Source organism: Orycteropus afer, unplaced genomic scaffold, assembly GCF_000298275.1.
Source record: "Orycteropus afer afer isolate SDZICR_OR568_19922 unplaced genomic scaffold, OryAfe1.0 scaffold00336, whole genome shotgun sequence".
NCBI classification, from domain to species: Eukaryota; Metazoa; Chordata; class Mammalia; order Tubulidentata; family Orycteropodidae; genus Orycteropus; species Orycteropus afer.
The window spans coordinates 2,233,579-2,248,224 of record NW_006921923.1 but is presented as its reverse complement, the minus strand read 5'-3'; the positions used below and the strand labels follow the sequence as shown (position 1 = coordinate 2,248,224).

At 39.5% G+C, this 14,646-nt stretch overlaps 1 protein-coding gene across 1 annotated transcript in view; it reads right to left on the bottom strand.

Moving 5' to 3' along the window:
* The window catches only part of MID2 (midline 2), a 150,712-nt gene that overhangs the window by 53,869 nt on the left and 82,197 nt on the right, over positions 1–14,646 (bottom strand). Inside the window, exons 3-4 of the mRNA XM_007952421.2 lie at positions 7,271–7,378; positions 5,783–5,931 (exon numbers count right to left, since the gene is read on the bottom strand). Coding sequence (XP_007950612.1) covers positions 5,783–5,931; positions 7,271–7,378 — 257 coding nt within the window. The remainder of the gene's footprint in view (positions 1–5,782; positions 5,932–7,270; positions 7,379–14,646) is intronic.

Sequence of the window (14,646 nt, the reverse complement as noted above, 5' to 3'; positions counted from 1 at the left end):
TCTGCTTAGCAGTCAAGTGCGTTAGGCACTACGCTACCAGAGCTCCCATTATGTACATAAACATGTTTGTCTTTGTTTTCTGTACTTCCTGTGCATGTCTCTGTGTCTTCCATTTCTTTCGTGTTATTGTGTTGGTCACTCGCTTTTGGTATATTGCCTTTCCCTTCATCCAAATCATCCAAATCAATACAATTTCTCACTTACCTAGCAATTTTCTCTCCCCTACCATCCATCCTTGGTAACCAATAAAGTAAGTTCCCTTCCATGTATAAATCTTTCCTTGACTTTTTACAATAGTGGACTAATACAATATTTGTCCTTCTGTGATTGACTTATTTCACTCAACATAATGTCCTTCAAGTTCATCCATGTTATGTGGTATTTCCAAGATTCTACATTATTCATTGGTGTTGCATAGTATTCCATTGTGTGTATGTACCACAGTTTGGTTATCCATTCCTCCACTGATGGGCACTTAGGTTGTTTCCATCTCTTTGCTATTGTAAATAGTGCTGTAATGAACATGAGTGTGCATATATCTATTCCTGTCCTGGCTCTCATTTCTTTAGGATATATACCTCATAATGGGAATGCTGGATCAAATGGTATTTCCATTTCTAACTTTTTAAGGAATCACCATACTAATTTTCACAGTGGTTGTATCATTTTACAGTCCCACGAGCAATGTATGAGAGTCCCAATCTCTCCACATCCTCGTCAGCATTTATTTTCTGTCTTGTTGAACTTTGCTATCATTCCTGGGATAAGATGGGATCTCATTGTTGTTTTGATTTGTATCTCTCTAATGGCTAATGATCACAAACATTTCCTCATGTGTTTGTTGGCCACCTAAATATCTTCTTTGATAAAGTGTCTGTTCATGTCTTCTGCCCCTTTTTAAATTGGATTGTTTGCCTTTTTGATGTTGAGGTGTTGGAGTTTTCTACACATTTTAGAGAGAAGTCTCTCGTCAGTTATGCTGTTGCCCAATATTTTTTTCCCAGTCTGTAAGTTCTCTTTTTACTCTTTTGGAGAAATCTTTTGATGCACGTAAGAATTTAATTTCTATAAGGCCCCAATCATCTAGTTTACCTTCTGCTGTTTGTGCATTTTCACTTATGTTGAGCAGTCTATTAATAGCATGATCTTTTGCATTCCATTTCATTTTTGACAACTTCCAATTTTCTTAAATTGGTACTTTGTACATTCCATGTTCCAATTATTAATCAATGTTTGCAGCTATTTTTTCCTCATTTGAGTCATGCCCCATCAGAAAATGAAGGTCCTGAAAGCTTTACTCCATCCATGTTATGAAGGTCAACACTAGTTTGAGGAGGCAGCTCTTTTCCAGTCATATGATGAGTGCCTTTATACCTGAGGGGCTCATCTCCCAGCTCTGTATCAGACAGGTTTCTCTGCTATTCATGAGGTTTCCAGTGGCCAATTTTTTTTTTCAGAAATGAATGGTCCCATCTTCTTACCAGTCTGTTGTAATCTGGAAGCTCCACTGAAATTTGTCCATCATGGCTGACCCTGCTGGTATATGAAATGCCAGTGGCTTAGCTTCCAGTATCACTGCAACACAAGCCACTAAAGCACAACAGACAGATGAGGGGTGGAATTTCCTGCTTAGCTCCCAGAATTCTGGCAGCTAGGCTTATACTCGTTCCAGCCCCATACCATCCCCTCACCAAAAGCAGGAGACTGGAGGATTTCTTCTGGGTGAGATTGGCCCAAGATAAAAGACCTACAGAACTAACATCTGGGGTCCCCTCAATAAAAAGCTGATATTCAGCCTTACGATCTTATAGCAACATTCACCAAATAACAAGCTCTGCCCCCATCCCTCAGAGCTTCCAGTCTCTTTTTTGTGCTTACATTCTAATAAGCAACCAAAAGTTTACCACTCAACTGGGGAAAGACAGAAACCAAAACAATCCAATAGATAAAAGGAACTTGGAGAAAATCAAGATAATACAGGATTGGACTTAGAAGAAAACTTTTTTTTTCCTAAATTTTATTTATTTTGCTGTTGTTGAGAATATACACAGCAAAATATACACCAATTCAGCCATTTTTACATGTGCAATTCAGTGACTTTGATTACATTCTTCAAGTTGTACAACCATTCTCACTCTTTTCCTCAGTTGTTCCTCTCTCATTAACATAAACTCATTGCTCCCTAAGGTTCCTAACCATTCTTTCGAGAGCTCTGGTGGCATAGTGGATAAGGCATTTGGCTGCTAACACAGAAGGTCATCAGTTCAAACCCACCAGCTGCCCCATGGAAGGAAGATAGGGGTGATCTACTTCCATAAATATTTATCACCTCAGAAACTCAATGGGGGTCATTATGAGTCAGAATCTACTCGATGAGTTTGAAGGTGTTTTTGGTTTGTTTGTTTGTCAATTTGATCCCATATAGATAATTCTTAAAAGAGCACAGTGCTCAAAGCAGACCTGTTTCACCAGTTTAGCTAAACTATCATTCAACTTTAAGAAGACTTCAAGGGATATTTTTGGTTTAAGGTTTCAAGATTATCCCAGGGCAATAGTTTTAGTGGTTCATCCAGCCTCCAGGGCTCCAGAAAGTCTAGAGTCCATGAGAATCTGAATTTCTGTTTTATGTTTTTCCCCTTTTGGTCAGGATTCCTCTAAAAAATCTTTCATCAAAATGTTCATTATTAGTAGCTAGGGACCATCCAGTTCCTCTGATCTCATGTCAAAGGAGGCAATTGTTCATTGAAGCAATTAGCCACATACTCCTTATCCTCTTCTTATTCCTGACTCTCTTTCTTCCTCTATTGTTCCAGATGAATAGAGACTAATTGTTGTGCCTTGGATGGCTGCTTGCAAGCTTTTAAGACTTTAGTCACTACACAGTGAACTAGGAGACCCACTGAGTGCCCAGCAAAAATGAATGATAAAAGACACACACCAACGTGTATCATAGTGAAATTTCAGAATAACTAGGTTAAAGACAGGATCTAAAAAGCTACTAGTTTTTAAAACATAGGTCATATTCAAAATATCAGGAATCAAAATGATAGTGAACTTCTCAACACAACACTGTAAGTTAGATGACAATGGAACCATGCCTTCAAAATACAATGGAAATTTACTTCCAACCTACCAAGTGTGGAAACGGATTAAAAATAATATTCAGACAAAAAGTTCTCAGAAATTTACTTTGTATGTATCCTTTATTAGGAAGCTACAGGAGGTTTGTTCCAGCAAAACTAAGTGAATAAACAAAACAGTACAGGAAGGAAGAATCCAGGAAGAACCTGATGGATTTCCTAATTAAGGAGTCAGAGCTGAGAGACCAGGGCGACTAATTTGGCTAGAGTACCAGAGAAGAGAAAGCTGCCAAGAGAGAATCCTAGACATCTTTAGAAGGTGCCTCTCTGTTATTCAACAGAATACTAATCAGAGAAAGCATATGAGGAAAAACTACCTAGAACTGAGGAAAAAAATGACCCCTCAAAGTTAAATGGAATAATTCCCAATGCTTACACAGCACCAAGAGTAGTGCCTATTCTGACCAACCAGACTTGAAAACTTCATGATGCACAAGGCACTGGATAGAGCAACCAATCTTTATTTGCCCAGCATTGACAGATGTTAGAATTAGCAGGCAATGACATTAAAACAGTTATTCCAACTGTATTCAATACAGTAAAAAAGCTATTGGAAGAATTGACTATGTTAAGTAAAGATATGAAAGACAGAAAAAAATGAAATTGAACTTCTAGAGATGACAACTATAACGTCAGACGTGGAAAATAGAAAATACACTGGAAGTGTTAGTAGCAGATTAGATATTACAGAAGAAAATGCGGAGCTTGAAGGCCAATCAATGGGAAGCATTCAAAGTGAAACATACAGAGAAAAGAGACTGAAAAAAAAATGAACAGAGCATCAGTGAGCTGTAGGACAACTTCAAACATCTGAATATACATGTAATTGGAGTTCCTGAAGGAGAGAAGTGGGTTGAAAAGTGGATGCAGAATCAACTATAGAGAAGAAGAAACTGATGGGATGGGTAAGAGCATGTGGTATGTGGTCAAAGCACAAATGGAAGGATATCTCTTCCACTATAACCACAAAGAAAGAGGAAGTGATGATGTGAGTGTGGGTTGTCCAATAAGTTGGTATGATAAATTGAAGGATTTATCCTTTCATAAATACTAATCTCTCTGTAAAATAAAAAGTAAGGTTATTTGCTGAGCATGACAAAGAATGTGACTGAACTGCAATTCTGAAGTGAAGACAGAAGATTTTATATACACATTATAGAAATGGTTAAAAAGAAAGCTGATCAAATTAACAAAGAAGGATTTCAAATCAGTACCAAGAGGCCAGGTTAGATTACAAGCCCAAAATTTGTGACTCAGTATACTGACTTCTTTGGTTATGTGATTTTCTCCAGCAGAGTTCTGTAACTCAAATATAAGCATGGCAAAAGCAAGGGTAGTTGGATTGATTCAGGGCTGGGACTTTATCAGGTTGGTACGATGAAATGACATTGGGGAAAGGGAATTGGGGATATTGAAAAGGGAGTGGTTGGTCCATGAGAAATCATGGACCACAAATAGGCTAAGGAGAGAACTGAAGTGAGAAGGAAGCAGGAAAGTAGGAAGAAAGTAGAGGAGTCAGGACTTAGAGGAGCCAATGAAGTTGAAGATTAAATACATTAAATAAAAAAAAGAGAGTTATAAGTATAGAGGCTGTAATTAGAAAGTGGGTTGTTTCAATTTATGATTTCAGTAACTCTGAGTGATGGTGAGGTTCAGCACGTGGACCATGGAAGCGGGTGGATGGTGTGGAGCAGAGGTCAGTGGGGGAGATAATGTCAAAGACCCTGGACACTAGGTTGCTAGAATATTAGATGGGTCAGCCATGTGGATGCTGCTGAAGTCAGCAGAAGTAATAAAAGGGAATATTGTGAACATGGAGCCAAAGTCTTCAATGAATGAAAGGGAGAGATAAAGAAATTATATCCAGTCTAATCAGCCACCATAGCCCCTTGAAGCCTTGGTGACTATAGTGAACAATGTTTCACTTTGGACCACAGATTCTTTGCAAATGGATTGTATATGGGCTTCTAAGGATTTGAGTCCCCTGAAACTGTATGAAATTATATGTGTACATGCCTAAGGTGAGGGTACAGGGCTTTCATTTAATTTTCCATGGAGGACTAAGTCTAAGAATTACTACTCTAAAGGGTATATAAGGAATAACTAAGTGGAAACAATAAAATCTGCATGTAGAGTTAGGAAGTAGGCACACACCTATCAATGTGACCCAACACAGAAAGCTCAAGCCCTGACTGAGCAGCAGAGAGCTATGGTAGTAGCTGGCGTGAATACTTGTTTGTGCATTAGAAACACTGGTGGACTAAAGAGACAGAGATAAGGGCTCCTGAAATCCATAGGGCAGTCTACCACCAGGGATTAATAACACTCTGATTGGTAAAATCTTCAGATGGCAGCTGCAACATACATGTCTGAACATTAAGTGACTTCAAGCTGGCCCATTTTGATAAAGCCAAAACCAAACTCACTGCCATTGAGTTGAATTTGACTCATGGCTACCCCCACTGGGTTTCTGAGGCTGTAAATCTTTACAGAAGTAGATCACACCATCTTCCTTCCATGGAGCGGCCAGTGGGTTTGAACTGCTGACCTTTTGGTTAGCAGCCAAATGCCTTATCCACTATGCCACCAGAGCTCCTTATTTTGATAAAAGCAGGTATTTTAAAAGAATATAAGGAACTCACCTCTCAGCAATATTTTTTGCAGACTGTAGAAACCGTGCCTGGTCATTTTCTTTCAGGATGTGCTCAGCTTGGTTGATGAGGACTGTTGACCTTTCAAGACACTGGCGGCAATTAGCAACCTGCTGTGCCAACTTTCTCAGTTTCATAACCTTAAAGGAATTCGTAAAAGAAAAAAATAAGACAAAATATACAGCGCTTAATTAAAAACAATAAAACAACATGAAGGAGATCTGCTGCAGTGATTCTAAAAATAAGGCTTATTAGTGTCCCATGGTCCCTGAACTAACCACTTACCCTAACCCCTATGTCTCTTTTGCCAATCTCTCCTCCCACCCGCTCACTTAAAATGCTACACACATGGCCATATACTCTCAGTTATATACCTCCTTTTTATTAATAACATTAATTTCTCTGATTATAACAGCAATGCATACTCATTATAGAAAATGAAAAGTATTAAAAGAACCACTATCGCTCTGAGATCACCATTATTTACATTTTAATGTCAATGTATTTTCACATACATATTAATGAAAAGTACCTACTTTTTCTTTATGAGTACCTACATTTCTATGTATCTATATCTCTAAGCATCTTTATGCATATCTATGTGTTCACAAATTTGTGTTCTTGGAAACTTCAATATCTGTGTTAGTTGGAACCAGTCACATGACATAAAATATTGGTCATCACAGGGTCAGTAATGCAAACTCCAGTTTCTCATACCTTCTCAAATCGTACACGGAGCATGAGCTTATAATCACTAACACTGACCAGTAGGCCAAAAACTTAAAACCATATTAGTTGCGTGGAGGTTCAAACCTGACCTTTTGACCATGGTTCTTCAATTCCCAGGATAGAAACCTGGAAATCTTCATTGACTGTTCTCTCTTTCCTTCATCTCTTATTTCTAATCATTTGATGATTCCTAATTGTTCCTCTCTAGCAATGTCTGGTATGTTCTTCCCTTCCATTTGTGCTTCCACTATCCTGGTTTAGGTCTTCATCAAGTCATTTCAAGAATTATTCTGTAAGCCTCATAACTTGCTTCCCTGAGACTGGTACCATCCCATTCTAATCTATCCTGAACACCTCTGCCATATCAGTCTTCCCAACACTTTCAGATTAAGCCTAACATCCTTATACTACAATTCATGGGCTTTCCATAATCCTGATCCACATTTCTTTATTTTCTTTTTAATATTGACTTATACATACAGTAAAGCACCTGAATCTTAAGTGTACAACTCAATGAGTTTTAGCACATATAACCAAGGGAAGACATAGAACATTTCCAACATCCCAGAATTGTCATCATTTTTACTGGATTCATAGCACTAGGCCAAACATTGTTTCTTTGTGCTACTTTCTACAACCTAATTTCTTCTTGATTTCATGATCTAAAGTTCAAACTGGAATCATCAGTATCAAACTTTGACATTTGAAAAGTCAGCTCTTCCTTGGCCTCACTGAAGCACCGTGCTTTACCTTTGTCTCTTTGATTTTGACTGCAATCATTTGCTTCCTCTGCTGGATGATCTCTACCAACTCGTCACATTCTTCCATAAGTTTTGCCTCATGCATAGCAGTATTCACCTGCCAAGAAAGTCCAGAATATTACACAGTGACTGCTGCCTTTCTCCCCTGCTGGCTCTAAAAGGTTCAGACTGACAGCTAAGCATGCACAACTTCTTCCATACCTCCCTCATAAGATCCACTCCTAGAAGAAGGGTAGAGATGATGATATTAATGATGCAAGGGCATTGAAGCACCACAGATAGGAAGCTCTCCGGGCCTCTGGTAGATCATGATGGTTAATGGAAGGCTGGGCAGAAGGACAGATGAGATGGGGGCATGTTATTCCCACTGTGCAGTTCCCATTACTCCAGCACCCTGTCTTCTTGCTGTTCTTTTTTTTTTTTTCTTGGAAAAAGTGGAAGGAGATTTATGTATGTCAAGGAAAGAAGATCCCCCTTCACAGATACCATAATATTAGAATAACATTACAGCAGCTTATCTCTATCATCCTAACAAAAATATTTTCAGTTGCCTTGTTCCCTTCTAGTCTTTCAATATACAAAATGTGTGGATATATTTTTACAGAGTTGTGTAGCTGATATTGCTTAACTTTTTCTGTCTAATAACTGGGTATCTTTCCTGGTTTTGGTTACTTCCTATATCAAAATACCTGTACTGCAAAGTCAGGTTGGGGCGTAAGGGAAATATTAAAAGCCACCGTTCCTCATTGTCTTTTCATTTACTGATTTGTCCTTCTCATCTCTATTACTACTGATATTAGATGGTACAAAGTACCTGAGAGAGACTAGACTGAGAACATGGAATCTTTGGACTGCAGAAGCATAAAGGGAAGAAAATGAGGGCAAAGGAACTAAAATCTTTTAATCACTTTACATTAGTTCATCTAATCATCATAACAACTTTATGCCATAGGAACCATTATTATTCCCATTTCACAGATGTGGAAACAGGCTCAGAGAATTTTAGTGACTTGCCCAAGATCACAATGCTATTAAATAGCAAAACCAGAATTCAAACCACATTCTGTCAAGTGGAACCTCTGGGCTGGTTGGGTGGGTGGACAAGGTCAGTCCCATTTCAGAAGCACACAGAGCAGTCACACAGGGAAGCTTTAGGAGGCTGAGGGACAGACAATGCGTGATTTGAGAGCAGCAAATTCAAGGAGTTAAATATACTTCATTTGCTAAGTTTGGCTGCATTTCCAATTGCTACCCTTCCTCAGAGAAGGAGCCCTGATTGCATAATGTTTAAGTGCTTGGCTGCTAACTGAAAGGTTGATGGTTCGAACCCACCTGCTGCTTCATAAGAGAAAGATGTGGCTATCTGCTTTTGTAAAAGATTTCAGCCTTGGAAACCCTATGGGGTAGTTCTTCTCTGTCCTATAGGGATGATGGATCAACTGGATCACAATGGGATCCCTCCTCAGTGTTCCTCTGCACACTCCAACCTCATTAAAACACCTGTTGCTGGATCCTGCTGCCTCTATTCTCATCCTCTAAGGTCCTTGCTTGCTAATTTTCTGTTTGTTATTTAACTGAAATAAAATGTATTTGCTGAGGACAACCTTATTTATTTTTATTTTTTGGCTTTACTTTCACTTTCCAGGGGAATGCCCCAACTGGAGCTTCCACTTATTTTGACTGAATATTTGGACTTTTTTTTCTGTATTGGATGTAACTTTCCAGCTCTCACTCTTTCAAGGAACTCCCACTCAGCTGAGAATATGAGATTCATCTAGTTCTCCCTATGTCCTCACTTAGGAGTATGGAAACTTAGAAAACTACTATTTATAATTTCTTTTTCAGTTGATGATGGTGTAGTACACAACGGTATAGTACCTCGTTTCGTGTAATTTTGTCCTTGGACTTACCTTATTGTGGTTGTGATTGGGTGCCACCAAGGCGATTCTGACCCATGGCAATCTCATGTGACAAAGTAGAACTGCCTGTTAGGTTTTCTTCACTGTAATCTTTCCTGAAGCAGATTGTCAAGTCTTTCTCCCACAGAGCCACTGGGTGACTTTGAACCAGCAACCCTTCTGTTAGTAGCAAGCACTTAATCACATGTGCCACCAGGGCTCACGGCACTTAAGTTAGCCTTGGACTAATAAATTGGTCCCTTTCATATTTCCATAGCAATTTATCATTTTATATTTAATAATATTTATAACTGTATATAATTTTTTGTTGTTAGTAGGTGCTGTCCAGTTGGTTCTGACTCATAGTGACCCTATGTACAACAGAACAAAATACTACCCTGTCCTGCACCATCCTTACAACTGTTGATATGCTTGAACCCATTGTTGCAGCCACTTATCAATCTATCTAATTGAGGGTCTTCCTCTTTTTCATTGACTCTCTACTTTACCAAGCATGATGTCCTTCTCCAGGGACTCCGAACAAACCAAACTCACTACCATCATGTCAGATCTGTCTCTTAGTGACCCCTCTTTGGGTTTCTGAGGCAGTATCTCTATGGAAGTAGATTGCCCAATATTCCTTCCACAGAGTAGCTGGTGGGTTTGAACCACCAGCCTTCTGATTAGCAGTCAAATGCCTTAGGCACTACACCACCAGAGCTAATTAACAGGTCCAAAATATGTGAGATGAAGATTCTCTGTCCTCGCTTCTAAAGAGTATTCTGGCTGTACTTCTTCCAAAACAGATTTGTTCATTCTTCTGGCATTCCATACTATATTCAATATTTTTTTGCAACACCATAATTCAAAGGTATCAATTCTTCTTCAGTCTTCCTTATTCATTGTCCAACATTTGCATGCATATGAGATGAATGAAAATACCATAGCTTGGGTCAGGCACACCTTAGTCCTCAAGAGGACATCTTTGCTTCAAGACTTCACTTGAAAGAAGTCTTTTGCAGCAGATATGCCCAGTGCAATACAGTGTTTGAGTTCTTGACTGCTGCTTCCATGGGTGTTGACTGTGGATCCAAGTATAATTAAATCCTTGATAATGTCAAACTTTTCTCCACTTATCATGATGTTGCTTACTGGTTCAGTTGTGAAGATTTTTGTTTTCTTTATGGTGAGGTGTAATCCACACTGAAGGCTATAGTTTTGATTTTCATCAGTAAGTACTTCAAGTCCTCTATACTTTCAGTAAGCAAGATTGTATCATTTGCATATCACAGACTGTTCATGAGTCTTCCTCTAATCCTGAGGCCCTGTTCTTCATATAGTCCAGCTTCTCAGCACGCAGGTTGAATAAGTACAGTGAAAGGGTACAACCCTGACCCACACTCTTCCTTATTTTAAATCATGCAGTATCCCCTTGTTCTGTTTGAACAAGTGCCTCTTGGTGTATGTACAGTATCCTCATGACCACAATTAAGTGTCCTGGAATTCCCATTCCTCCCAATGTTACCCATAATTTGTTATGATCCACACAGTTCAATGTCTTTGCATAGTCAATAAATACAGAGTAATATATTTCTGAGATTCTCTGCTTTTAGCCAAGCACCATCTGTCATAAGCAATCATATCCCTAGTTCCATGTCCTCTCTTGAATCTGGCTCGAATTTCTGGCAGTTCCCTGTCGATGTACTACAGTTACTGTTTTTGAATTATCTGTAGCAAAATTTAACTTGCATGTGACATTAACAATATTGTCCAATAATTTCTGAATTCTGTTGGATCACCTTTCTTTGTAATGGGCACAAATATGAATCTCTTCCAGTTAGTTGGTGTTCTGGTTACCTAGTGCCACACTGACAAGAATATACCACAAATGGGATGCTTGAACAAACAAAAATTCTCTTACAGTTTGAAGGCTTTAAGTCCGAGTTCAAAGTGCCAGGCTCTAGGAGCTGGGTGAAAGAAAGCCCCTCAACATTGAGCTTCAGCTTTGCCTCCTGCTCCTGGCCCACTGGAGCTAGAGGTGTTTCTTCACTCAGACAGCTACTGGCTGCCAAGACTGAAAAGCCTAAAGTTGACAAGTAAAAAAGGTGCAATCCCGATGTTACCAAACTGCACAGCAGGCCATTAATTCAAGTCCATTGAAAGTCCCAAGGTCGGCAGGCTGCTGAAAAACGACTTGGCTACACGTAGGGTTCAAGCATGCCATAAGCTAGAGACCATTCTCAAAGCTATTTCTTATTTTTGGAAAGCAGACCACATACCCAAAGCAGCTACTCAGCTACTCCAATAGATTCCACCATGGAGTTAATTACCAATCTCACCATGGGGAATAACGACATTCAGCTGCCCAGTCATTCAACCAGGCCCAGCCAAGTTGACACACAAACTTAACCACCACAGCTGGCCAGGTAGCTGTCTTCCAACTTTCTTGGTACAGTTGAGTGAGTGCTTTGAGCATGGCAGTCCATGGCACAGTAATTCATTATTTTGTCTTCTCCACTAAAATATGAATTCCTGGAGGCCTATGATTGTATCTTATTTGACTATACCTATCTCCACCACAGTGACAGACACATAGTAGATATTCAGTATTTGTTGAATTTAATTGAATGGAAAAAAAAAAGTACCTCTTACTGCTTGCTAGAACATGTTGACTTGGTTTTCAAGTTACCCTAAATTCAGTATGTCTAAAAACAAGCTAGTCATTTTCCTTCCAAACCTGGCTTTCACTCCTGATTTTTTCTGTCTTTTGTTAATGTTACTGTCATCATTGCAGTTCCTCAGGTTCAAACTTTAGTTTCCTCTGACTTCTACTTCTGATTCACAGCAGTCCCAAAGTCCTGCTTTCAATCTTTCTATAGAACTTCTGGAAATATAGTGAGGATCTGGGCCAAGGAACCAGTGATAAGCTGAGGCCCTCATCACCCTTTTGGACTAATGATCTCCCTATTCCAGAGTCCTTCTTTTGCCACTCACTCTCCCACTCCGTCCTATACCCTGAAGCCAGGAAAAAATCATCACCATCTTCATTATTAAATATATATTAAGCATTTTGTGTGCGTGTACAAAGCATTATGTTAAGACCTTGCCCTCAAAAAATTTGCCATCTGCCAAATAAAACAAGTGTAGGTAGTATAAATTAAATAGCAAATGAATAATCTACAGAACTTGAAAGGAAAGATCACTCACTCGCATTGGAAAAGTGGAGAAGAGATGTCTGAATGAAGTGGGACTTAACTTAGATGTAAACAATGGGAGGAGGGCATTTTGAGCCAAGCTAATCAAGATTGACATTTATTCCTTGTTGTTGTTGTTATTGTTATGTGCCGTTGAGTTGGACCCGACTCATAGAGACCCCTCCTTGGGTTTCCGAGGCAGTATCACTAGGGAAGTAGATTGCCCCATCTTCCTTCCGAGGAGTGGCTGGTGGGTTTGAACCACCAGCCTTCTGGTTAGCAGTCAAGTGCCTTAGGCACTATGCTACCAGAGCTCCTTAAACAATATAAGATCTTTGAAAAGTATTTTGGAGGTAAAGGATGGTAGGTGGTTGGGAAATGACCATAGTTAGCTGCTCTGTTTTAAGTAGATGAACTGAAATTGTTTTATGGTGGCAAGGGAGGCGGGGTTGTAATAATAAGCTCAGGGCACTGTAGTTCACTGGCAGAATTCTTGCCTTTCCTTCAGGTTTCCAGCCAATGTAGCTCAAGATCAGCCACTACCTGTCTGTCAGTGGATGCTTGTGTGTTGCTATGATGCTGAACAGTTTCATCAGAGCTGCCAGGCTCTGATGGGAGCTCTGGTGGCATAGTGCCTAAGGCATTAGACTGCTAACCAGGAGGTTGGTGGTTCAAACCCACCAGCCACTCCTTGGAAGGAAGGTTGGGCAATCTACTTCCGTAGAGATACCGCCTTGGAAACCCAAGGAGAGGTCGCTATGAGTCGGATCCGACTCCACGGCAATGAGTTTGTTCCCTTCCCCCCATGCTCAGATAGACTAGGAAGAAAGGCGTGGTAATCTACTGAAAAATCATCTTATGGATCACAGTGATTTAATCCAGATGTGCATGGGGTCACCATAAGTTAGGGGCCAATAACACCAATGAGCTCAGAGATGATTTAAGAGGCTATGGTGATGGGACGAGGCCTAGCCAAGTAGGGTAATGGGAATAGAAAGAAAAGGTCAAGTATGACAAGCACTTCCTTGCTCACAATTCTTTAACCACAAGATCCTTGAAGAAAGGATTTAGATCTCCCACTGTAATTGGCACACTGCCTTACAGTTAAAAGAAATAGACCTATTTAGCATAAAAAAATCAAAATAAAAATGCCAAACAGTAGACAAATTATATCATAAATGTATTTTGTAGAGAAAAATGTAGGCTGAAGTGAGGGAGCTAAGATGGGAAGGGTTTCAACAGTCACATTGGGAGAGATGAAACAATCAGACACAACCAGCAGAGCGGAAAGTTAGTCGAAGAGACAAAACCCCAAATTAAGGTAAAGCAGTGGCATTAAAATCTTTCCATGTCAAGAAGCAGCCCCAAAAAAGCAGAATCCATGAGTATTTTCTGAACAGGGAAAACTGTCTTCATGATGTGAATAAAGCAACTTGCAAGGCACGTAAAAGCCATGGTATGGTATTTTGTTTGCCTGAAGTTTTGTTTTAAAATACAGTGAGGAATTTCACTTGCTTATTAACTCTTAGTAGAAAACAACTGGGGTTATCTTGATAAGCATTCTTTGTTCATTGGTTTGTGTAAGACTCCAACTGTTTATTTGCCCTTTGTTCTTTGTTTTGGGATAGTGGATTTGACAGAATGTCTGTAGATCTATGGAAAAATCTATCTTCCCTGAAAATACCATTAGGACAGTCTTGGCATCCTACTTGTGTAAATCCACTCACCCCAAAAGATTTTTCAGACTGACCTAGAGAACATGGACCTTTCAATTAAGTCTCCAGTTCTTCTTCTCTGCTCTGTGATTTGACTCTCTTCCCAAAGGCAGCAAGAATTTCATTGCAGATTTTTTTCCAACTGCCCATCCTACTCTATCTCCCAAAGTTCTTCCCTACCTCCCAGCCCAAAGTCTGAGTGCAGAGTAAGACCTAGTCTTCCTCAATTTCCATTACATCCCTAACACAAGCACACAAGTCCTCTGTTTTAAGGATTTTACTGAGGGTCACTACAAGAAAACAATATGTATGTAGGAGATCACAGAAGCAACAAGTGGCAAAGGTTTAAGAAACCACAAAGAGTAACTTGCTAATTGTTTCTGTCATGTATTGAAATGTAAATGGGCTAGATCTTTTCACCCTTAGCTTCTTTCAGAAAGTCGTATTTGACAGTTTTTGGGAGATCTCCCATACGCTCATTCCACAGGTCTTTTATTCCTGGGTTAAAGTTCATTAGCTTTTCCTCCAACCCAATCGCATGAGAAACTTCCCCACTCA